This window comes from Amphiura filiformis, chromosome 15 (genome assembly GCF_039555335.1).
Source record: "Amphiura filiformis chromosome 15, Afil_fr2py, whole genome shotgun sequence".
In the NCBI taxonomy this organism is placed as follows: Eukaryota; Metazoa; Echinodermata; class Ophiuroidea; order Amphilepidida; family Amphiuridae; genus Amphiura; species Amphiura filiformis.
This window is the reverse complement of record NC_092642.1, coordinates 60,448,632-60,475,959: the sequence shown is the minus strand read 5'-3', so window position 1 is coordinate 60,475,959 and position 27,328 is coordinate 60,448,632. Positions and strand designations below refer to the sequence as shown.

Genomic DNA, 27,328 nt, shown 5'->3' with positions numbered 1-27,328 from the left:
ATGTCATATAACATGACATAGAACTACTGACTAACTACAAGTTGGAAGCTCCTTTTTACCCCATAATAGCTAAACCAAAAGACCATGCCTCTCAATTTTGGATTGGATGGGGATAAATACATTAAGCGGAGGTGCCCTTTATTTACGGTTAGATTTGCACATTTAATTATTTTATTGATTTTTTACCTGGGTAAGTCGGTTTAATATCCAAAGCTAACACTAAATAGGGCACCTCCACCTAATGAACTGGGATTCAAATACTTACCCCTGGAAATATACAAAATTTTGAAAAATGTTCAAAATTTTGAAAAATGTGCTAAAACACTTTGAAAAATAATCACTAACATCACTAATAATCCCCAAGCAAAAGATACTGTAAATCCATGATTTCAGATATGTTCAAATTTCTGGGGGTTGAGAGGATAAAATTGGCAGATTTTGGATGATATAGATCTACACAAGCTATTTTCCTCCCAAAAATGAGCAATTCTGCAGAAATTGATTTTCACAAAGTTTGTCGATCAAGAACATGGGGGAAATTTGAACACTTTTCAATTTAGCAAATTGGACTCGGTCTGCCTCGGAGTTTCACACAATTTACAACCAATCTTACCAACCAGCAATTACTTTGCATCTTGTCAATCAAATTAGGCTATTCCTGTTGAAATCCATACACCCCCTATTGAAGACATAATCTTAATCTTCCATGGAGGGAGTGTGCATTTCAAATGTGGTTACCTGAATGGGTGATTTCATTTAAGGGCTCATATTGAAATACCCTACCACGTTTTCACACAGAAAGAAGGCAGGATTCCCTCGCTAAGCGGCGCCTCAGGAAAGCTCGGTCATAAAGCGGATGGATTATATGCATCAGTGATACACCCTGCCCAGGATTTTAACAAAAGGCGGCTAGCACAGGAAAGCTGCAGGATGGTGCACACCTTCCTGTGTAAGGGAATTTCAATATGAGCCCTAAAATCTAGTGGCTGTAACTTGTAATTTGCAGAAAGAATCTTGTCTAGCGGTAGCCAAATGAGCTATTCCAGTTGAATGCATATAGCTCTATGGAAGACATTAATCTTCCACACAGGGGGTGAAGATTTTCAATGGAATCACCCATTCAGGTAACCACATTTAACACTCCCTGTTCTGTTTTCTATCTTAGATTGATGCCTACCATTACAACAATTCGTTTCCAAAATTTGAGTTACATTGCTGCAGCAGTTTTGATTTGAAATGCAGAAATGTGTATAACAATGCCCCATGGGATATTACATATAATTCCATTGTGGTAACCACAAATCACTACGTTTTGGTTCAAACCATTTAAACAAAACATATCTCAGGCGTTAAATTTCACCAGGGTATGAGAAAAATATGAACTTCCTTTTATACTAAAATCTCAGTTTTGATGAATAAAAATGGGGGATGAGGCTGTCGATCGGGTCGCAGACCTTTTTAAACTTCTACTTAGTTTCAAAATACATCCAGACTATACAAGTTAAACTGTTTGTGCTTGTTATTATTCTTTTATAACTTCCCATAATGCATTTCTCACATTTCGATGTTCTGTACTGATTTGTTAGTCAATCAATAGTGACAAAATGTCCCTCATCCAGATCTTGCAAATGTTTATTTCTTGACTATCCACCCATGTTTAGCCAGTCGTCTATTCTTAAAATAAAACAAAGAGAACCTTTACAAAGTATTGGGAGTGACATTTGATGAAATGAGGCAATGTCTCATGTTGCAAAGGATTCTGGGAAGAGTGAGATATCTTCTCTTGCTCAGCACTACATCCCGGGCACTACATTATGAATCACCTTGTCCCAATTTCTTTTACTTTCCAGCGCCACATAAATGTCACTGTGAATGTTGGAATGCTAGCAATATTGGCTTGCTTCTAAATTCAATAAACTTAAGCTTTTATACAAATGTATAATAGTACCAGGATGCAAGAGAGAAACAGGAAATATGTTGGTGACCTAATTTTGGTAGCAGTGGCAGGTAGGATACTGGTTAGTATAAGGCTGCTAAGAATGTGCAATTGCGTTTTACACAGCGCAATTCGTATATTTTGGCTCAAAATGCATTTTTTGACACATAATCATGCTGTTCACTTACACCTGTAAGATAAGTGCCATTGAAAACAGTGGTATTGTATTCAATCTATGATTGCAAACATGCACGGGTGATGAGTGCAACTTGCTTGTAGTGCAGTGTGATATAATCAAAAACTGTTTGAACCTATTGCTATGGTAGTTAATCTGATTATTACATCACTTCTACAGCGAATAAATGTTCTCCCTGCCTCCTAGCCAGGAAACAAATGCATGCAGCGTGGTTATGCTTCATAATAGTAAAGGCACCCGGGAATGTGCAAGACAACTCCATCTGCGTCATGGTGAACATGTGCTAGCTGCTAGAGATGAAATCAAAACTCAACCGCCGTTTGACCGGTTCTTGAACCGCATTCCATTGTTTAGAACAATAGAAACTATCTCCAACTGGACGGAACCAGCGGTCGACTGCCAATCAAGTTTTGATTTCACCCCTAAACCAAAATCAGATAATCCCAAGCATTGTTAAGAAAGTTTCAATTGTTCAGATAATGAGATTACTATGTAGATATTTTAAACACACATTTGCAAGACACAGTTCATGATGCCACACAAACATGTGTTATTTTCACAGTACCTTTAAAATTAAACCCAACATACATGTACATGTACATGTAGCAGTAAAATGGAACTTGATCTAGAACATGGAATGAGCATTTTACAAAAGTGGTGTACAAACCTTGTGTTGGGGTACAATAAGCTGCTGCACACTGTTTCCATACTGGGTTTACTACCTGTACAGAGAAAATAAAAAGACAGAGAAAAATTTCATGAATGCTCATCACATTTATAACCACACATGATCAGTGACGGTGCCACGGGGGTTAGCAATGCCCCCCCAATCATAACTCTTGCCCCCCTGTTGCCCCCCAGAAAAACCCCAAAATTACGAAAATTTTTCACTTTTTGCGGTAATTTTGCCCCCCTGAAATTCACTTTGCCCCCCTAATGCACCCCGAAAAAAAAAATCCTGGCGCCGCCACTGCACATGATACAGTCCTCAAAATAAGGTGGACCAAAATTAACATGCCAGGGCCACTGCAGGCTCTCTTTTCGTACTTCTACCCTCCTCACTAAGTACTAAATTATGCGGGTAGAGAATCGTGACCATGCAACACAACAGAAATGACCCGTTTAACAGTAATGTTGGGGAGTATGCAAAGTGATGGGAGGTTCTACAATCATGTAAGTATAAACATGTTGTAAGTCATTGTAACCACTATTTACCTCTACTGCTTAAATAATAAAACTGATGGAATTTTTCTCTTCCCTTTAAAAATCAGCCCTTTAAAAATCAGACCTAGGAAATTCCTTCAACCCTGAACTTAGGCCTACATATTATTTCCACAGGATAAGTAACATTATTCTTCCTATTGGATGGATTATTGAACATGGTTTCATGAACATGGAAAATGCCAATATTTGCGACAGCCATTTTTTAAATACCTATGACTGTTAAATACATTCAGAAATGAGTTTTATATGACATGATCATCGATCAAAATGCAAAATGAGTTAATATAATTGTGTAAAATCAATTTTCTTTTTTGTTTACCATTCTTGTACATTATATTGTGCAACAAAAAAAATGCTGCAAATTCCATTTTTTTAATGTTTTTGAAAACAATGAATTAGAAAAGAATTTGCCATTTTCTTTTGATCAAAATCCATTCTTTCACCATCATATTGTTTGTGTTGATCACACCTTATTTTCTTCACGACTCATTGCACCCGCTAAACCACACATACGCAAACTTAATACCTTATGGAGTAAAACCGCCTACACACCCGCTAAACCACACATACGCAAACTTAATACCTTATGGAGTAAAACCGCCAACATACCAAAAAATGCAAGGTTGTACCTGAACCCATAATTGACTTTCACTTTATTGCTGCAATCAATGTACAGCAATTTCTAATTAATGCCCTGTGGTGCAATTTTCCTTATGGAGTATTGTGTGGTATCTCCACAAGGAAAATTACCTCCATAAGGTTATTCCTAACACCCATTATTGCCTCCACAGGGCGTTAGGTGCATGGATACTATGAAAGAAAAAATAAATTGCAAACATGAAAGTGCACACAGAATGTGAAAATTTGCAAAGCACAAAAAATATTAGGTGCAGCCAAATGTACACCAGGCACAAAAGAACCTTGCCAGTTATATTCATCCTTGCTGTTCAATAACTTGATAATTTTGGATTATTCTGAAATATACATTTTGTTAATTGGACTTTGCTTTCTCATTTGACACCCTGTTCGTGAACATTGAGCAAGAATTGACCAAGATATGTGCCTCCAAACTCGCAAACCCCAAAATGAATATTAACGATTACACTGCATGCTTTATTGAATGGCCCGTGGTGCTTGTGTGCAATACAACGATGCGTTCCCATTGAAAATCGTTGAAAATGCAACTTTTGATTTTGGGGTTTGAGGCTTTGGAGGCGCATATCTTGGTCAATTGTATTGCACACAAGCACCACGGGCCATTCAATAAAGCATGCAGTGTAATCGTTAATATTCATTTTCGGGGTTTGCGAGTTTGGAGGCACATATCTTGGTCAATTCTTGCTCAATGTTCACGAACAGGGTGTCAAATGAGAAAGCAAAGTCCAATTAACAAAATGTATATTTCAGAATAATCCAAAATTATCAAGTTATTGAACAGCAAGGATGAATATAACTGACGAGTTTCTTTTTTGTGCCTGGTGTATGTGTACATAAAAATACACTTGTGTCTACCAGCGGCATGTTTACATTGGCTGAGAGAGAGAGAGAGAGAGAGTAGACATCTTTTTCTCAAGGGACTGATGATAGAACTATGTTATCTAATAAAGTATTACTTCCTGAAGTAAATACTGTAGACGAAGTCACTTAGGCATTACTAAACCAATTTGAAGAAGGCCAACTGAACAAGCTTAACAATTGATTACATTGTGGCGACTGTATCTCTATTTTTTCATACTACGGCTATCTTCTGAAGATGATGATGTGTGTAGGGGTTGGTGGGTGGGTGTTTGTGTGTCAGGGTATTATGAGGGTGAGGGAGGTGGGGTGAGGTGAGAGAGAGTAGATCTCTCTGGTGATGGAACTATGTTTTTCTTAGGCAGTTCTAAAACAATTTGAAGGTCAACTGAACAAGCTAACAAAATGATTTCATTGTGATGACTGTACTGGTCATCCGTATTTCTTCAAACTACTGCTATCTTCTGAAGATGATGATGATGATGATGAAATGTGGGTGTGTGTGTGGGTGTGTGTGGAAGGGTGTGCTACATGTGTGTATGTGGGGTGGAGTAAGGTAGGGGTGTGGGGGTGAGTGGGTGTGGGGCAGGGTGTAAGCTAGTGCCTATCATTTTGGACAGGCAGTATGCTTCTGGGACAGACAAAATTAATGCATGTGACATGATTGATAATTCTTAATTCTAAAAAATAATTCTTGAATAAGTTTTGTGAACTCATCTATGTGTGGGAGTGCGATTCAAGTCATCTGGATGTCATCTACTAATTTAATGACTTCATTCTAGGGCAAATTTAGGAGGACCAAAGGCACCCCTCTTTTTCTCTTCAACCCGCAGATGATGAATGTGATGGCTATTAGTCAAGCACCAATGTATACAACACCAACCTCTTCAATTATCTAATGAAAGTCACTTCAGTCCAATCATTAGAAAATTTGTTAATTAATTAAAAAATGTCATCACAGTCAGACCCTGGAGTCAGACACACTACTCACAATGTTCAGTCTATTTACATCAAGTCACTATTAAAATTACCATGCAACCTAGTATGCAGTGACATGGCTGGCCTGTAGTGCCCTTATGGCTTTGTGGAATGCAACAGCTGATGTGCATTTGAAAATGTAGCTATTGACTTTTAAAGGAGTAGGCTGTATGTATATATTATAAACATTCATTCATTTGTTGTAAAATTGTGCAAGGCTGTGTTGTTTGGCAAGATTCCATGCACTCCAAAATTCTTTTTTTCTGTTTTTGTTTATTTGTTTTTGTTTTAATGGAGCTTGTATGCTATTTAGGCCATTATCTATACTGGTACATTGTACCTGCGTCCTGCAATCATGTATTCAAGAAATTGGCCAGAAATTTTACAATCATGGAAGAAAATCCAGCTTTAGAAGCAGGAGAAAACCGGAGAACCTGGAGAAAACCTGCAACGAGTATGGACTGGAAATGGACATAAAGTTATTGGGAATGCAACTACTACATTATCCCGCTCTTCCTCCTCTCAAAAAGGACATTTGGTCACAAAATTATTTTATTTCATTGATTATTTTGTGAGCAAATGCACTGAAGTGTTTAAAAATATGTTATCCATCATTTCTTTCAGTGACCATCATGTCCTTCAGTCAGTGCATGCAACACCTGAACACCAAACATATTAGAAACCATCAGGTCTTGAAACAATTATTTTCAGTCACTCTATAAAATTTCAATCCTGTGTAGCGGGGAATTTTAACAGCATTAATTTTCACAATTTTTAAACTTCTGAATATATATGTTCTGAACAGTTAGAGAATTTGCTTTATCTTTGGTTAAGGTTTCAAAGAGCAAAACATTCAACTCTGTGATTTAAAAAAATCCAGAGCTCATTATTAAATCTGTGGTTCAGAATTATGATGAAAATACAAACTTCTCGAAAATTTCACAGGATACAGAATTTCATCCAAGAGAGTGGCAGATGAAGCGTGAAGGCTTCTTTGGTCAGTGCAAAAGCCTAATGGGCAATTCCATTTAAAATCCACACTACCCCTGTAGAAGATTTTGGAAATATCTTACACAGGGGGAGTATGAATTTTAAATGGAATTAACACATTAGGCAGCTCCATTTGAAACTCACTCTCCCTCAGGGGAAGATTCAGGTTGAAACTTTCTCATCAGGTGTATAAAATTCAAATGGAGCTGCATAATGTGCTCATTCCATATAAAATTCATACTCCCTCTGTGGAAGATATGGGGTAGTGTGGATTTAAAAGGAATTGTCTGAGACTGGTGTGCTATAATGGTATTATGGTGGGTGGAAACAAGATAATGGGATTCAGTCAAGGGCACCCAAGAGGAAATAAAATCATACCATTATCCAATAATATAAAGGCAATGTAATTTAGAAGTTGTCAAAGTAGGTTTCTATTGCATATTGAGAGCCAATTTTATCCACATTATCCAGTGGAACTTGAGACCAAAGTATTTTTTGTCTCAGGCAGATACACATGTACTAGCCCTACATGTAATCATGTACATGTAGGCCTATAATCTACACTTCGAGGTGGATGATATGCTTACTATAAAAATAAGATTACAATTTCAGTTGATGCAATTTTGCAGTAATTTAAGATTCATTTTGATTGAAAATTCATGGGTTGAAAAAATGCATATTTTGTCACAATTTAAAACCCTCAAAAGTTGGACTAAAACATGTAGGTATGTAAGAGTTCATTACACATGTGTGGAGTTGTTATACCATGTGTACATGCGTGTGAAAGTTTATTATGCCTGTGAAGTTTTGATAAAGTACAAAAATATCTATCAGTTCTATAAAGTTAAGGAGGTACTACACCCTTGGTCAATTTTGTGCCTATTTTTGCATTTTTCTCATAAATTAAAGTGCATTGGTGACAAGTAAAATATGTATATTATAGGGGCAAGGACTACAACTACTGTACTGAAAATTCAGCAACTCAAAGCAAGTAGTTATTGATATATTGATCAAATATTGGTTTTCCCTCATTTTTGACTGTAACTCCACAACTCTTACTAGCATGAAAGTTCATCTGTGTCTGTGCTGAAATAAAATTTCCAGTGCAGTAGTTGTAGTCCTTGCCCCTATAACATACATATCTTACTTGCCCCCAATGTGCTATAATTTTTGAGAAAAATGCAAAAATAGGCACAAAATTGGGCAGGGGTGTAGTACCCCCTTAAAGAGTAAATTTTGTATACAGTGTTACTGTTAGTGTATCAATATGATCAGGCAGGCAGGCAGCACTACATTTGCAGCAGCTTACAATTTAATATGTGGATTTCTAGCATGGGTAGACTGAATGTTCTCAAATGCCAAGCATGCACATCAAGGAAGGAATTACTGTGTGTACACTTTTTATTTTTGTTGCAATTTTTTAGCAAATTTAAAAAACTTACTACATGTATGCACTGCGGTAATACAAACTTATTTTTTTCGTGACATTATCAGAGCTTGAGCCTTGGGGCCCTAAAACAAATTACATTATTTAACTTTGCAATTCACAGGGTCTGTAATTTTTTTTGTGAAATTTATTTACAACAAAATATTGGTGTTTTCAAGAACTATTAAAAAGTCTCTGTGCATTATTTGGCAAATGAAAGCTGACAATGATGATATCAATATACTATTACTATTAGCATCTTGGTGTTACTGTTAAATACTCTCAGACAATATAGTAAGGCCAAAAAAAAAAATTGTTGTGTTGCCCTCAAGTGGAAAAATGGGAAAGTTGGGTCGGGCGGTCGGATTTCTTTTTTCTTTTTTTTTTTTTTTTTTTTAAACCTTCAGATTTAAAAAATCCCTCAAATATTAAATAACTAGCGGGAGACCCAGCGCTTCACGCTGGTCCCCGCTTAGTTGAGTAAACGGAGCGGTTAGTAAAGCGGGAGTGGTTAGTAAACATGGTTAACGGTGATGATAACCTGGGGATGATAATCACGGTGTCTTGGTGTAAATTATTAATCCAGTATAGTAATGATCATGTTAGCTTGATAAACTTAATTATCCAGACCTGTGATAATGTTGGTAGGCCTACTCACTCAATCCCTCAGATTACTTTTGAAACAGCTCGTGACAGAATGATTGATTTCAACTTTATCCCAACAAACATAAAACATTAAGGTTAGTAGAGGTTGCTAGAAAAGCGTTTCAATTCGGGTTATAATAGTATAAAACATGTAAGAAACATGTTTAAAAGTTGCTGCAAAACATTTTAAGCGATTCCGTATTGTTAATAGCTAAGCCTATATCTTGCCAGGATTTGGGGCCGCAGAATTCCTTAAATGTGGACTTTCACCCACCCCCTACCTTTGCACAGTTAACGACTAATTCGCTCCCTGTTGGCTACATGTTAACATTCCCTCTGAAAAGTGGACTTTTTTTGCAAATCTGTCACCCAATGACCCCCTTTCGCATCAGCTTACACCCAATGATCCCCCGAAATGGCTTCAAGGTGTTTACTTTGACCAAGTTTTCAATTCTGAGGGGACATAACCCCCTGCACGGCGCGCGACACAATGGTGCTTCGTGGCCATTCAAGAAGGTGGCGGAAAAAACTCCGAGTGTGCCCACCTTTCCCAAATTCCTGGATCCGCCACTGTGTTACAGAAGAAGTCAGTCACGTACACAGGCCTACGCGCGGTATAAGCCAACATTAAGTGCGTCCATACCATGCGCTTGTAAAGCGCGTGAAACCATGATGCCGCAGTGCGGCGCGAGGTGCGTGACTCGCCACTTGACGCGTTTGCTGTCATGATCTGACCCATAAGGTTATTGACCTCAACGGCCTAGCAACTGACCATTTTTTTTGTTATTTCCATAGTGATTAAATAGTTTTGCAAAAATGAGCGTCAGATGGTTTAATGGCAATATGTACCCGATCAATGTACGAATAAATCAGAGCTGAAAGTCAAATCGTCTCGGAGCCTGCTTCTGGACAAGATTTAGCGACTTCCTTTTATTTATATAGATGCTTCTTCAATTAGGGGACATTTGTCAATTTTGACTTCTGGATACCTGTTAGACATCAATTAAAGACTAGTCTTTCAATATTATATTAATTTTAAGTGAAAAACATTGATTTTTTGAACAAATCTGTAAAAATCATCATTCCAAAAAAAAAAAAAAAAAAAAAAATTGCGACCCTGATTTTTCAGGATTTAGGACCGGACGGTTGAGGGCAACACAACAATTTTTTTTTTGGCCTAATGGTAGTATTAGCACCTTGGTGCCAACTGAACTGTCACTCTACCACATGTGCAAGTCTAATTAACATATACCGTACTGACGCGAGTATAGTCCCACCCTTTTTTTGGGTGAAAAATGACCGAAAATGGGGGGGGGTGGGACTTTACACGAGGATTTGCTAGTTTTAACAAAGTGCATTTTTAAGCTATCAAAACAGTGAATACACGTCAAGGTCTCCGATATTTGGCACCAGAAGCTTTAAAAAGTAGTCTCACTTGAGTTGTAAAAAACTCATATTTTCTCATATTTTTGGGTGGAATTTTAGCCTTACCTTCACTAAATAGAATGTTGGGAATATTGTTAATAAAATATGTCAATTTCTTTGAAAGAAATGACATGCAAACTATCATTTTTAATTTATTTTACGCCTACTCCGAGTCTGACACAAGATCGATCTCGCCACATGTTCATGAGTTATTTACTAACTGTGGAGGCGGCCATCTTGAATCCTTGTTAGGTATTAGGGTGGGACAGTGGACTATACTCGAAGGTGGGCTTATACTCGATATGCATCTTTGCAAATATGGAAAATAATATTTTGAAAACTAATTTCAACTTGCAACATATAAAACCTACCACAACAAGGAGCCCCACATTCTGGAGCACCCATGTCATTTAAAATTACCAGTGTTTCAATTATATGTTTTTTATGTAGCCTGACTTCACATCCAACATTGGAAATTGAATTAGGCAAGTAAAGCAAAGGTTTTTAAAAGAAATTAAGATGCCTGGAGCAACTCGGGTTGGAAGCATCATCTTCGTGTCTGTCTCCACTCTTCAACTGTGCAAATTTTCATAACATTTATTTTTAGCATGTGTTTCAAGCTGCTACTGCAAGAATATCAAAGCGCAACTAAAATTGAAAGTAAATTCCTTGGCGTACATATCGTCATTGAGGAAATTCAAATTTAAAGAAATTTAGAATTTGTGAATTTAAAAATAAGGGAAACAGTTTGGCAAAGTGTGAAAAATTCCATTTTTACGATTACTTTATAAATTTTCAAATATATATTAATATAAAATAAATTTACATTTTTTAGATTTAGCATTTTTGGCAGGAAAATTTTGTATTTCTGTCTTCTTTTTTGTTGTTGTTGGAAAAACAGGGGTGTGTATTTTGGCCTCCCAAAATTGTGTATTCTTACTAGCAAGCCATTAAGGCTATACACAATCTTGAACTGTTGTGATTTGGTAGTTCACAGCATCTTGCGAATGATAGTGAGCTTTGGCAAAAATTGCATTGCTTAATTCCTAGTGAGTGTGTAGAAGAATTCAAATATCACAGATATACTTTTGTAGGTCCTGTGGTTCTTGAGTTATGTTGTAAAGAGGGCTGAAACAACAACACTTTTGCAAAAAGTGCATAACTCATTTTAAAACAACAATAAATTAAGCACGTTTTCAAAGCATGTGATTTGTAGAATGACCTTTTGCAAAACATCAAAGTGCTATTTTTCAACAATGTATTGATTTAGGCAATGAAAATCGATTTTTTTTGGCTGCTTCAACCAACAAAACCGCATCTACCCTTATAAGGTAGCTGCCTCAGATACAACACCCTTGCAGAAAAATAGCTCCTGTGTCAGATCAATCAGGTCTATTCAATTAAATCTTAAAGGGGGTACTACACCCTTGTCCAATTTTGTGCCAATTTTTGCATTTTTCTCAAAAATTATAGCGCATTGGTAACAAGTAAGATATGTATATCATAGGGGCAAGGACTACAACTACTGCACTGAAAATTCAGCAACGCAAGGCAAGTAGTCATTGATTTATTGATCAAATGCTGGTTTTCCCTCATTTTTGACTGTAACTCCACAACTGTTGTCTGTGCTGAAATAAAATTTCCAGTGCAGTAGTTGTAGTCCTTGCCCCTATATTATAAATATCTTACTTGTCAACAATGTGCTATGATTTTTGATAAAAATGCAAAAATAGGCACAAAATTGGACAGGGGTGTAGTACCCCCTTAACATAACATAGAAAAGTATTTTTGCCACCTATTTTAAGAGTCTTATAAGAATTGTAACAATTCTTATGTTTTTCTTTATTTTTTGAAAATTCCCTTAAGTTTGACAGTTTTTGATTTTTTCGCTTTTGCCCACTTAGGAAGGAGCTATGGTTACCAAACTTTCAGGGATGGTAAATAAGCATAATATCTAAATTCTCACGTCAGTTCTTTTAAGTGTTTACTTTTTGAAAAAAATCATGTTTTCCATTTTTTATTTTAGGGAATGTTAGAAACACTGTAGCTGGTACTACGCCACTTGATAAATTTGTGATCTTATTTTTGTATTTTTCTCAAAAAATAATAACACACTGGTACTAAACAAAAGTTACGTATATTATGGGGGCAAGAAATCCAGTTACTGTCATACTGTCTGTTCAATTAGCTTAGTTTCTTGTATTTTTAAGATATATTTGAAAAATTGTTGAAAAAATAAAACATGGTCAAAGTCATCAAAGAAAAGTGTTAGCACAGCCTTAGACCCAACATGATTTATACATTTCAAATTCCAAAGTTCAATTTGAAACCCCATTTCTTTTCAATTTTGGTCTTTTCCTGCGATATTTTTATTAAAAGCCGTAGAACATCGGGTACGGTACCATAAACTTTTTTGAATCAACCCAGGCATTTAGTGCAATGGGGACGAATGTCATAATAATTAGATGCGCTGATATAGTATTTATTCAACCATCCGCATCAGGAAGTATTGTCCAGCTAAATATCTATATTTGCCAGTAGGCCTAATTTGTGTTTAAACCCCACTGTTGAAAAATACGTTAATATTATAAAAATGTGAAGATGAACTAAGGTTTTCCAGAATAGGCCCAACAAATGCATTCCTTGCGTATGTTTGTTTGTTTGTCTGTTTGTTTATTTTATTTATTTATTTTATTTATTGTGTGAATGGGTCTGTGAATGATCTTTGGCAGGTAGTGGTCTGGTCTTCCATTCTGTACAACATTATATAAAATAATGTTTTGAACCTCTCGGTTAAAAAACAGATTTTGACCCCTGTGGAAATAATGGTTTGGTCCCGAAATATCAATAGTTTGTTGAAATCGATAAGGGTTGCTACGTGCGCTTGTCTGTTTGTTTAGGGAACAAACCAAAAGATCGATGACGTCCTTTAAACGTAACTAGTTTCGTTTCTCAGCCGACCCCCTCCCTCCCTGCCAGAAACGTAATAGTGAAATATTGAAAATTTTGACATAATAATAATAATGACACATTCTTCAGACCGATGTTTTTGCACAAACGTAATCGAGTATTTTTACCCCCTCCCCAGGGTTCGGTTTTTGCCGGCAAAAACCTGTTTTTGCCGGAAAAGTGGCAAAAACTGGCAAAAACCTGTTTTTGCCTAAAAACTGGCAAAAACCTGTTTTTGCCTAAAAACTGGCAAAAACCTGTTTTTGCCAGTTTTTGCCTGGTTTAAACCGGCAAAAATGGCAAAAACTGGCAAAAACCCATAATATAGTCACTCAAGTATTAAAAAGTAACACAGAAAGCTCATAAACAGCAACACACAACTTTTAATGAATCATTCAACATATATTTTGTCTCATCAAGTCCTTAATTAAAGTTTTGAATTTGATATCTAGCCTATATGCCACATTTCAGTTGAGTTAAATTAATGCACTAGAGAGCAATGAAAACTCCATGCCTTTTAAAATTTCTTAATATGTTACTAAGTTATAATTCCAAAATCTGGCTTTGTTACATCCTTGAATAAATTCCATCAGGTCTGTAGATTATCCATAACATAAAGAATTTCATCTGATTAAGACCAATCCAAACTTACGTTTTCTGGATGTTTCATCAACCATCGGTTGACTTCATCAGCAGTGGTGCTGTTTTGAAAAGTTGGAGCAGCATCAACCCCTGTGTCAAAGTTCTTTTGCAACACAGGATCGTACAGTGGCAAGCTCCTAAACAGATGAGGGGCCTACCAACTTTCACACCTGTACGATCCTGTGTTGCATAAGAACTTTGACACAGGGGTTGATGCTGCTCCAACTTTTCAAACCAGCAACAACACTGCTGATGAAGTTAACCGATGGTTGATGAAACGGACAGAAAACGTACGTTTTGACTGGTCTTGATCAAATGAAATTCTTTATGTTATGGCTTTGTTACTCTCTGAAAATTATTTTTTGTAACTTATAACTTTTGAGATGAAAAAAGTGAACTATTTATCACTTTTTTTAGATTTTGCCATTTTTGCCGGCAAAAACTGGCAAAAACTGTTTTTGCCAAGTGGAAAAAACCTGCGAACCCTGCCCCTCCCCCATAAACGAAACTAGTTTCGTTTATAGGACGTCATCGATCTTTTGGTTTGTTCCCTTATCATGGGCACCATCTGACAGCGTTCATGGGGCCACTCAGCGATTGTATAATTGGCAAGGTTTGATTCTATTTGGATGAGCGTAAAGAATTTTTTCTCCAAATAATTCTTTGCTTTTACATCGTTTTACATAATGTGGCAAGACAACTTTATTACATTACCAGTTTACTTACTCATACTCGAGAACTCTAGCTTCGAATTTGCACATGATAATACGCATTCGACGCTAGAGTATATTGCTATCGTTTTTCGGTCGGACAGTGGTGCACTTTTTTGCACCGGAGGTTATTTATTAATGTTGAAATTTGGATGAGTTATTTTGATGAGTCAACTGTATCTTTTGAGGAAGATTTGCCTATTTTGGACAGTTGAAAGTGTAATTTTAGCAACATTTTTGATGCGATCGCCTGTCGTGATCGGCTGTGTTTACTTCTGAACTTCCATTGCTTTACACGGTGTCATGCTTCAGCGAATCCGACTAGATTTTGAATGCAATGGTCTCTAGCCTAGAATGTGAAGCTATCTGTGTGCAAATTCTTGGCTAGACTTTTCAAGCAATAGTTTACCTATAACTACTACTAGTACTTCAACGCAGGAGCCAAAACTTGTTAAGCCGTCAGACGACATACGCGGAGCTATGCCTTTGTGTTCACTTCAAGGGGGCTGGTCTGCACTAGTCACGATTTTACGTTGTCAATATTACCTTCGCATGGACGGACATTTTTTTGCGGGCTCGCTAGGGTTCTAGCGAGTAGATTTCTTGCAATATTTGGCTTATTTACCATCCAATTTATATCCTTCAATGTACCTGTATATCGTTAGCATATCAAGCGCAGTCAAATTAAGTTTTTTGATGTTTCTGATCGTCACAATGAAACATTAAAAAAAAACCACGACTTTCTCAGTTCTCCCAGCCATTTTGTTTACTCGTTGTTATCGACGTCACCAATTAGTCTCGACCTCACTTGTGTACGTGGCTGTATCGCAAACACGACTTGACGACAGAAACCGGCTGTAGATGAGGTGGGTCATCTTGTGACTTGCATTGTTTCACCACTGATCACGCTCGTCGGACGTAGGGGGGTCGACGGCTTGGAAATTATCTTTAAAGTATCAGAAATTCCAAGTTTAATTTACTTGGATACATTGAATAAGATAACTATGATTTGGAGATCAGATATATGTGAGTACCGATTTCATATAAATTGACTGAATTGCAAGAAAAATTGTTGAAATGTTTGAGCTGCGCAAAACGTTAAGTGTGTAGATCCCATTGACACACAAAATGGCATAAGCCAGTCTCAGTGTACAAACGGCGTACACGAGACTGACAAGCTAGTCTAGTCTGCACCGGACCGACAAACAATTTACACCCATCGAATGTGTGTCATCAGCCCTCAGATCGGCCCTCAGACACACACATACAAGCATAGAGTTCTGCAGTAGCATGTTTTGTTGACATTTTGTGTAATGTTTATATCCATGACAGTTCTAATACCATCATCAGACAACTCAAATACAAAGGTAGTTCCAGTAACTGTAACTCGTCGTACCTAGATCAGGTCAGTAGATGGCATTATGTTTATGATAAATAGTGCTGTGGTCGGCACCATTTTTTTAATGTCGACATGTCGATATAATTAGAGTATACCGGCGTCGACAGTATGTCGACATAAAAAAATTCTTAAAAATTTTCAAAAAATATTTTGGCCAGAAAAGCAAGTTATAGGCCCAAAATGACTTGTTATTCAAGGTTGGAAACCAGAGAAATGCTGCTAATCAAAAAAAAAAAAAAAAAAGGCCAATTTTTTTTACAAAGTTGTATATTTTAATTACTTTTGCTTCTATTGAACAGCTAGCAATGCATACTAATTCAATGTGTCCCTGACTGTTCAAAGGTAATCAAAATATACAAATTTATCCAACTTTGTAAAAAAAATTTGGCTTTTTTTTTTTTTTAGTAGCATATTTCTCTGGTTTCCAACCTGAATAACAAGTAATTTTGGGCCTATAACTTGCTTTTCTGGCCAAAAATATGTTTTTAAAATTTAAAAAAAAAAAAATTTTTAGAATTTTTTTTGATATGTCGACATGTCGGGATACGTGCCGACGTCGACATTAATGTCGACATAAGGCATGTCGACCACAGCACTAATGATAAAGTGAAAGTCTTGCTGGCAGGACTAATACAAAGGATATCAGTTGGCAATCTTAATGTTATGCAATCAAGTTTACAACACTATCACTCTTACAATGAGCAGCAAGTCACTGAGGTATGCAATTCAAGGACCAATATTGATTACCTGAAGTGGCCTACTGCAAATGACAAGATATAACCTTTCTCATTTTCATGTTATTTTGCAATAACAAAACCATGTTTTCCTTGATTTTGGTATGAAATTGAGCAAATAGAATTAATTGTCATGTCAATTTGGAGTTAAGGGGCAACTAAAACTGATATGAGGTAAGTTTTATATGTTTGGAATCTGTATTGCCTATTCTGTAGGTATCCCAGGCAAACCTTAGTTAACAACTTAACACATTTGCTAGTCAGCCAAATTTGCCGACAATGTCAATGCATATTTACATACGATTATGAAGATTATCATTCATCCAGGTAAAAATAACTATGGAATTATTATAATCTGATCTACTGGACTTACGTTTTTGTGAGTGGCAATATTAGTTGGCCTGATGATGCATCCAAGATAGGATGTGAAATATTGCCACTCACAAAAACGTAAGTCCAGTAGATCAGATTATAATAATTCCATAGACATATTTACATAGAAATTTAAAACAACTGGCGAAGAAGGAAACCTACATAAATATGTTTTCTATACTTCACTTGACCCAAATATATGATTTTTATGGTGATAAGACAATCGCACATGGAATTTTGATAGCAGTTCCATTAAAAAAAGCTGCTATCATAATGAGACTAAGATCTAGAAACACCCCCGAAATGCCGTTTTGGGGAATTTTGCTAGCTGAATCTTTTTGATGAAAGTCAATCTTTGACAAAATGTAACTTTGCTACGGAAAGTGCTATGAAAAAAAGGTTTTCAGTTTTGGCTTTGTTTACTCAAGAGCTTTAATTTGATATATAAAATGATGTGCAGTTTGATGGCAAATTTGAATCACCTAGCATACCTATATTCTGAAGGAATTATTGCCATGTAAACAAACCATCCCTTGGCCAATATGGACATGGTGTACAGCTATTCAGTACCCTGTTTTCCATGGGTGACTGTACATGTAGGAATGCATGGATTCGATCCATGTACAAACAATTGACACAGAATCGGCCAATCAGATTATCGGTCTGTTGCTATGAATTTTGATACGGTCCGAATTTTGATACAAGTTTACGTGGTGAACTAGCTGTAGCCTGTATTAGGGAGTCCAGTAGTTTCCCGATTTCCGAATTTGTATCTGGAAGCACGTAAAACACGCAAGAATTGTCGTATGTTTTTAACATGATTTTTATGTTCAAATGGAAAAATAAATTATGATTTGAAGAGATTAAAGATTAATCTTTCTAACTGTATGATGTTTTTTCCAAAAAAAGTGTGTATAATCCTAGATCAATGCGATAAATACGGTGTACCTTCAGAGCAACAGATTAGCAGTAGATGCATTCATCGCCATCTTGTCACATGAGCTTCCGGATGTGACAGAGTTTTTGGATCACATCTCATTAACCCCTGACCTAGTCCAAAATCTGAGATTATTATGGGATAGACAAAAGAATTCCCCATCCGGCAATAATAAACAAATGCCCATTGATAAAGCATGAACGGTAGTCAAAAGCAATTTCTGAGGCACCAAAATCAAGGTAATTTTTCCCGATTTTTCTTGTCAAAAGCCTTATAATTCGGTTATAAAGAGTCCATGAAACCTATATGAAACTGGTATTAGATTAAATTATAGACTTTCAAGAAGAAGTTGGCCAAGTTGCACAGCAATCGGAGGTTGCGGTAAAATGTGAACCATGATTTTGTACAGGAGAGGTACTGTGGTAACATGCTGGTACGGGGAGTGTAGCGGTGTGTTAGCGGTGCATGCCATGTGCCTTGTCGGGTGACGCTTGGTGGTAGATGTAGCGCATTATCGGGTCTTGAGGGCAAGGATAAAAATGAAGAAGGCACACTTAATACAAGTGATATTATTTTTGTTACTACTTTTAATCATTTCTATGATACTTAAAGAATCTGTGTAATATTTTTTAATTTTTTTTTTTCACTTCCTTTGTATTTTTTTTTTCAATTCTGAAGTTGAGTAGTGCAGTGTCAGATGAGCTTCATAAACTAAAGACAAGAACATTTTGCATTAGGGCTTCAGTGAAATATGAGAAAAAAACCACTTCAATGAATTGATATATATTTATTTTACTACTTTTAATCAACTCCAGTATTTTAAGAATCTCTGTTCTAAACTTGTTATAAAAATGTTTGCTTTTTTTTCCGCATAGGCCCGAAGTTTGGGGTGACTTGAGAAAAAAATAAAACACACACAACTAACTGCACTTCATACTATAAATCATATGTTTTTACTTTTTTATTCAATAATTGTCAATATGATATTACAATACTAGTTGTCTTTTTTAACTCCCTTTCCAAATTTTAATAGATTTCAAATAAATTTTGAGACAGTCATGACTCATGACAGTATAAGTCAGTAATCGCCATATTAAATAGGGACTTCGTTGCACACATTCCAGTTGGTCGCGGCGACAGACACAAAACCTGTATGCACACAACTTTAATTGAGCATAACTTCACTATACTTCAAGCTACTGAGCTGATTTAAAGACTGTATGTTGGTTTTCTCTTTAAATTCTCTTTCCAGTGATACCAAACTTGATAAGGTTCGCTTAAAAAAGGCAAAAAGTGCCGGACTCCCTACCTGTATAGACAAAGTAGATTATTATAGTGCAGCGGTATGTACATAAAGTACTCTGAGACTGTGTAGACTATACTAAAATGCATAAAACCTTTTACGAGCGCGACTACCGTGATGTTGCAAATTCGGCGCTAACAACGCGTACGGCGCACAGTTCATTCATAAATTTCCACTCGGCAACAACAGATCGCCTCAGCAGCCAATCAGAGACAAGTGCGTGCAACGCAGTAAATACGCGATGTATCCTTACAATACGCGCTCGTCAAAGGTTTTCTGCATTTTAGTATAGTGTGTGGGGGTGTGTACACATTCAGACTGTCAGTGACAGTGAACTCACTCAGACTCAGTCAGTAGTAAAAATTAAAAAGTAGCGTTCAAACTTACCGACTTTCCTTGTCCGTCAAGCATAAATCCACGAAGGAACGTATTTTGGCTACGTGCTCCAAGCCGAAGAAATCCTCTAAAAGCCATGATCTTGGTGAATTTACCAATTATAGCCCACCAAAATTTGACTATAAACACGTAAATATTTAGTCCAATCCAATCAAGAAGAAACAGAATCGTACCCAGACCGGTGTATTCTTTTTGTACATGGCACGGATCCTGTCAATTTTGGTTCGCTGTTTAAAGGGGTACGGTATACCGTTTAAAGGAGCAACTTCCGAATTCCTATACTATTTCTCATGGTGATATTCATGAGAAGCCGAGTGTTAGTTTTTCTCACATTAACTTAGTTTTTCTCACATAATCTTAGTTTTTCCTTACATAAAGTTGTTTTTTCTCACATAAACTTAGTTTTTCCTTACATAAATTTGGTTTTTCTCAAATAAACTTAGTTTTTCTCAAATAAATTTAGTTTTTCTCAAATGGGCCTACTAAACTTAGTTTTTTCAAAAACTTAGTATTTTTCCCACAAACTTAGTTTTTCTCCGATAAACTTAGTTTTTCTCACATAAGCTTAGTTTTTCTCACAAATTTAGTTCTTTTCGCATAAACTTTTTTTTCACATAACTTAGTTTTCCTCACATTTAGTATCTTGTATGAAAAGCTGAGTCAATAAACTTAGTTTTCTCACATAAACTTAGTTTTTCTCACATAAACCTTATATTAGTGTTTCTCACTTAGTTTTTCTCACATTAACTTAGTTTGTCCTATTTATTTTTTCTCACGTAAACTTGGTTTTTCTCACATAAACTTAGTTTGTCTAACATAAACTTAGTTTTTCTCACATAAACTTAGTTTTTCCTATTTTTTTTTCTTGCATAAACTTAATTTTTCTCACGTAAACTTAGTTTTTCTCACATAAACTTATTTAATTTTTAGTCACATAAACTAAATTTTTCTCACACAAACTTAGTTTTTCTCAAATAAGTTTAGGCCCTTAGTTTTGTCAAATTAAATAAACAAAATTTTTCTCAAATAAATTTAGTTTTTCTCAAATAAATTTAATTTTCTCAAATAGGCCTAAACTTAGTTTTTCTCAAATAGACCTAAACTTAGTTCCCACAATCTTAGTTTTTCTCAAATAAATTTAGTTTTTCTCAAATAAACTTAGTTTTTTCTCAAATAAACTTAGTTTTTTCTCAAATAAACTTAGTTTTTCTCAAATAAATTTAGTTTTTCTCAAATAGGCCTAAACCTAGTTCCCACAAACTTAGTTTTTCTCAAGTAAACTTAGTTTTTGTCAAATAAACTTATAGTTTTTAGCAAATAAATTTAGTTTTTCTCAAATATGCCTAAACCTATATAATAGTTCCCACAAACTTAGTTTTTCTCAAATAAAGCTTAGTTTTTCTCAAATAAACTTAGTTTTTTCTCAAATAAACTTAGCCTTTTTTCTCACAAACTTAGTTTTTCCCACATAAACTTAGTTTTTCTCACATAAACTTAGTTTGTACTTTGTCCTATTTATTTTTTTTTCGCATAAACTTATTTCTTCTCACGTAAACTTAGTTTTGCTCACATAAACTTAACAACTTTCCTTAGACTTTTATGTTCCTGGGCTTTTATGTGCTCTAAACGATAGTGGTTTACTTTTTGATTTCATTTTTTTTTTCGAGTTATTTTATCACAAACATAGGAAATATTTGTTGTCAAAAGTGAACTTTGAGAAATTAACATTTTAGTGAAAACTTAAAATGTCTAAACTATTCACAAAACGTCTTTATATGTTTTAAAACGGTAAATTTTTAACACTTGATGAAATCTGTATAACTGATGCAATGTTTCAATTTGAATCTTTTTTGTATGAATCGAAAATCGTGAATGTTTTAGTGCACCAAAATGCTGAAATAATCAAGCAAATAAATCTGAGTGGAAGTTCAACTCCTAATCTTTGTTTTGCTTACACACGTTGCTGGTGCTAACATAATATTTTACATCCGCGCATTCTGGACTCAAATTTTCCCGGATTTCAGCCATGTGACTTAGTAGAAAAGAGTGACATAGCGCTTTGTAGAAAAAAAATGGGAGGGGGAAGGTTTGTTTTCCCCGAGTTTCAAGTGATCGAAAATATTTTACTCTTTTTAATGTTTATCAACTTCAAGAAATCTCAAATTTATAGGGCGTGGACGAATTTTTTTTTTCGTAGCCGGCATGAACTTAATTAAAAGAGTCCAGCAGCTTAATAAATAGCCAAAATATGTGTGAATTGGGAAATTTCTCTCTACTTTATCACTTCATTCATGCATATTCTAACTTCAATTTAAAAATTTGAAGAAACTAATTAAAAAACATTTTCAGGATGTCAACAATTTTGAAAGAAAAAAACTTTTTCTGGAATTTCCCAACTTTAGGGTCGGTATTTTTGTAGGCCTACTGTAAAAACGTTTTTGGGTGTTTTTTTCTTCAGATTTGATTTCCCGGATAGAGAACAATCACATTTTTTTTCCTTAAGGGGGTACTACACCCCTCAATAAATTTGTGTCTTTTTTTGCATTTTTCTCAAAAACTAATAACACAGTGATAACAAAAGTTATGTATATTATAGGGGCAAGGAATCCAATTACTACACTGGAATTTCAGTGACCCAAGACAAGTGGTTCGTTATTTATGAATTATGATAAGAAATAAGGTACCGCTAGGATGTACCTAATTTCCTATCATATATAGCCTACTGAACCGCTTGTCTTGAGTCACTGAAATATCAGTGTAGTAATTGGATTCCTTGCCCCAATAATATACATAACTTTTGTTACCAGTGTGTTATTATTTTTGAGAAAAATGCAAAAAAATAAATTTACCACAGGGGTGTAGTATACCCCCTTAACCCTATAAAATCCTGGGCATTAACCCTAACCCTAAATGCTCCAGGAGCGCTATGTGTGACGAAATATTCATTTTGCACTATTACGGCTATGCAGGATCTCTCCCTACTAGATAACATAACCTGTTGAATTTATACGGCCAAATAATTTTTACACATTTATTTACATTTTATTTCTGGTCTTATGTCTACCCAAAATAATTTCTTGTTCCTAAGATAAATATTTTCAATTTACATTGTATTTATGAACTCCTATTGTTACTGACTCTTATTGAAATCACAAGTAATAATACTTTTTCTTATTTTGTGAAATTCCCTTTTATGAAGTTTTGTAAAACTTCAATGGGCGTATCAGTATCAAAATTACGTAACAATTTTACGCTACAGTATAGCGCTTCTACACATGTTCTACACCTGAAAATACACGTAATAAATGGATACTGTAGACATACAAAATACTGAGCGAAGAAGTACTTGATTGTCGTTCTGTGCGGAGAAATGTAGAGGTTGTTTTGGCCTGGAAATTGTTGATAAACCCGTTTTATTTTGAACGATGTTTTGAGTTTTAGGCAAATATTGTCCAGCAGGTAAGTGCCAAATGGATGATGATACGAGTGTGTAAATTTAAAGGTGATTTTATGCCGATGTTGTTTGAACTTTGAGCCGGGATTTTGAGTTGAAATTAAAGTCCTTGTTGACTTGTGTACATACGTGTATATGCTGTCAATGTTGCTGTGTACGACTGTCATGTAAAAAATCAATATTCGGGAAATGTTGTATGTTTGTGGGTTTAGGGAATGTGCAATAATTATGAGCCTGGGTAACAGGGTTCAATTTACTTTGAAAAATTTGCGTAGCAATTTTTAGCGAAAACCTTATTTAAAAAGCGATGTTCTTATTCTGTCGGTCGGACATCCGGGCTATCTCTAGTCTCGGGCCCAAACTTCATGTGGCTCACGGTTTGTCATGAAGAACAGAAACCGGCTGTGAAGGAGGCTACATAGCGATGTTGCTGGAGTGACCTTCAATTTCGGAAAAAACGACACTCGACCATGGAATTTAATTTTAAGTTCGTCAGTATATAAACGGTAAATCAAGTAAGGGTCAGTCCATGTCAAAACAGACTGAGTGTACACCCACCCTCTTGGATTATGCTCTCCTTTGGCTCAGGGGTACCTTTCATGGACCCCTAGGTGAGGTCACAAGAAAAAATTCAAATTCAATTTCGTTTCCGAATGGCGGGCCATCAAAGTTTGGCGACCTTGACCAAAATTGGGAATTTAAGGTGTCCAAATGACAAAGCGCTCTCTTTGAGAGGCATTTTCTTCTTAATTAAATCAGTTGTGACCCTCTTTTTGAATGTGGTCACTCACTGGCTGTGTCTGAAATGCCTAATGCCAAAAAAGATTGATTTGAATTTCGATTTGGGATTTCAGAGGGGTCAAAATCAGCACTTCATACTGTTCAATCAAATTATCTTTGATTTTGAAGGACCCATGATAATGCCACAGTGCACTTATAGGTCCTAATTATGTTCAGAATGGATTAACCATGTGCCAATGTCTATGAGCAATTCAAAAAAGAGAAATTTCTAGACCCCCTACAGAATTTTAGGCCCCCTAAAGTGGTTCAGCCACAAATGGCGCTTAAAATCGGCAAATTTTGACACCTAATAACTTTAGGTGTACACCAGATATGAATTTCTAGTCTTTTGCATCTGAAAGAATGTAGTCGTATGTTACTAGGAACATAAGATTCGTTTTGTATTTTTTGTGCTTTGATACTTTCAAAAAGGTCGTTGACATATAAACATTTTTCGTCATAGCACCCTCCTGAAAGGTCTGACACATAACAAACTATACATTTTTGGAATCCTCATGACCATACGAGTAATTTGATATATTACTTGACATAATTGGGAGCATTCTGAAAATTTGACCCCCATAACCTGTACTTTGCATGTGCATCGTTGCCAGGAAGTGCATTTTTGACCCCTTAAAAATCCATACAGAGGATTAGAAAGTAGTTTTTCTTATTACTTGACTCAAGAGCAACTTGAAATATCAGGATAAATAATACAAATGGCTATAAAGTGATCAAAAATATAAAAAAATATCATACTAAAATTGGCATTTTGTACCGTATCCTGTATGCATGGTATGTTAGGCAAAAATGACTATTTTTGAAAGCGTCAACTTAATACTAAAACACAAAAAATACAAAACAAATCTTATGTTCCTAGTAACATTAAACTACATTCTTTCAGATGCAAAAGACTAGAAATTCATATCTGGTGTACACCTAAAGTTATTAGGGGTCAAAATTTGCCGACTTTAAGTGCCATTTGTGGCTGAACCACTTTAGGGGTGGCCTAAAATTCTGTAGGGGTCTAGAAATTTCTTTTTTTTAATTGCTCATAGACATTGGCATATGGTTAATCCATTCTGAACATAATTAGGACCTATAAGTGCACTGTGACATTATCATGGGTCCTTCAAAATCAAGATAATTTGATTGAACAGTGCGAAGTGCTGATTTTGACCCCCCTCTGAAATCCCAACGAAATTCCGAAATCTATCTTTTTTGGCATTAGGTATTTCAGACACAGCCAGTGAGTGACCACATTCAAAAAGAGGATCACAACTGATTAAATTAAGAAGAAAGTGCCCCTCAAAGAGAGCACTTTGTCATTTGGACCCTTAAATTCACAATTTTGGTCGAGGTCGCCAAACTTTGATTGCCCGCCATTCATAAGCGAAATGGAATTTGAATTTTTTCTTGTGACCTCACCTAGGGATCCATGAAAGGTACCCCTGAGCCAAAGGAGAGCAAAATCCAAGAGGGTGGGTGTACACTCAATCTGTTTTGACATGGACTGACCCGTAAGTTTCTTTCACTCTGAAGACTTAGAAACGGTTGTTGATTCCACTGACTATTTGCGATCGAAATTTACATTACACCAATGACAGAAATCATCAACAAAAATCGAATCAGGGACTTGTTTTCACTCGAACATCATCAACAGGAAGTGACGTGACACGGACCGACAGAATAATATTATAGGTAGGCCTACGTACCTGGTCTCATGTACCCATACCTAGTGTATGGGTACATGGTATGACCAGGCATTCAAACAGGCACGGAGAGAGCTGTCAAAGAGTGTATATTTCAAAACATGATAACTGCACCAGTTATAAAAATTCACACAAACCCATCATTTTCAAAATACACTGAAACCCTGGAATCCATTTTTGAAAAATATGATCCCTAATGTTTACTTACTTTTGTTCAGCAAAAACCCATTTCCAGTAAGTCAAATTCTGTAATTGTACATGTCTCCAGTCCATGTTTACATTTTGTGGACTAAAAAAAATAAATACCTGTTTCCAAATATTCCACCCAAAGTGTTAAGTGCCAGACACATGTGTTGGGGCAAATAATATTAGAAGTCATGAAGCAGGCTTCCTCAAATAGATTTGTTGAAGCGCCACATGAAATTTAAAAAAAACTGCAAAGCGCCACTCAATGGCTGCGAATTCGAGGGGGGTTTCCCCCCTCTGAAGCTATCGATTTTTTTTTTTTAAATTTGAGGTGCAAATGACGTCATTTGGTGCAACATTTTGTACTATTTTAGCCTGTCTTTACAAGGATAACATGGGAATCGCATTGTTTATTTATTTTTTTTATATCTAAAGGCGCCTTGTGCGCTACCACTCAGGAAGCTCACGGCGCGCCACATGTGATGCCAAGGCCCGCTATTTTGAGCCCTGTCATGAAGTATACTCTTTTGACCACACAGCTGTACATAATAGATTAAGCTATTCTTTAATCCACCATAATGTGGTGGATGTTAAGCATGAGTGGCAACTCTTTCTCATGCCAAGGTTAAATTGATGACATGTCTTGACCTAATTGGCCAATTTACCAAACATATCATAACAAGATAGACTTTAACCAAGCCTGAATGTGCTCCTATCTGTAACCATGCTGTATACACATGCCTGTAACAGCTTCTATAAGCAGAGATGAGGTTACATGCTATGTGTAAGGGCTACATGCTGGAGATAGCACATTCTAATGAGTGGGAATTTTGATCACAAGAATTTATGTGGTGGAATAAACACATTTAAACACAGTTTTTGGCAACAAATTTCAACCAAATTGATATTTTAAGTGGACTATAATGCAGTGGGACTTTAAATAATCAAGTTTGGCCACAGAAGACATTGGTGAGTAAGTCATTTGTTGTGAAAAAAACCAGCTGTACATTGAAAGTATGCTTTCCTAGTTTGTATGTGGATTGTAAGTATGTACCATGTTCTGCGTATAGGCCTACGGTATGCCATTGCCAGGGAAACCTTAGTTAACACATTTGCTAGTCAACCAAATTCGCCGACAATGTCAATGCATATTTACATAGAAATTTAAAACAACTGGCGAAGAAGGAAACCTACATAAATATGTTTTCTATACTTCACTTGACCCAAATATATGATTTTTTATGGTGATAAGACAATCGCACATGGAATTTTAGAGGATTTTGATAGCAGTTCCATTAAAAAAGCTGCTATCATAATGAGACTAAGATCTAGAAACACCCCGAAATGCCGTTTTGGGGAATTTTGCTAGCTGAATCTTTTTGATGAAAGTCAATCTTTGACAAGATGTAACTTTGCTAC

The 27,328-nt window shown here is 35.9% G+C and overlaps 2 protein-coding genes across 2 annotated transcripts in view; one reads left to right on the top strand and one right to left on the bottom strand.

Annotated features, from left to right (window-relative positions):
• LOC140171904 (calcium uniporter protein, mitochondrial-like) overlaps positions 1-19,963 on the bottom strand; it is a 107,475-nt gene extending 87,512 nt beyond the window's left edge. Inside the window, exons 1-2 of the mRNA XM_072195247.1 lie at positions 19,769-19,963; positions 2,800-2,854 (exon numbers count right to left, since the gene is read on the bottom strand). Of these exons, the coding sequence (XP_072051348.1) occupies positions 2,800-2,854; positions 19,769-19,855 (142 nt within the window). The 5' untranslated portion in view covers positions 19,856-19,963. The remainder of the gene's footprint in view (positions 1-2,799; positions 2,855-19,768) is intronic.
• A 3,124-nt stretch (positions 19,964-23,087) lies between these two features.
• The window catches only part of LOC140171903 (calcium uptake protein 1, mitochondrial-like), a 34,043-nt gene continuing 29,802 nt past the window's right edge, over positions 23,088-27,328 (top strand). The window contains exon 1 of the mRNA XM_072195246.1: positions 23,088-23,236. The gene's annotated coding sequence lies outside the window, so the exon portion shown is untranslated. The remainder of the gene's footprint in view (positions 23,237-27,328) is intronic.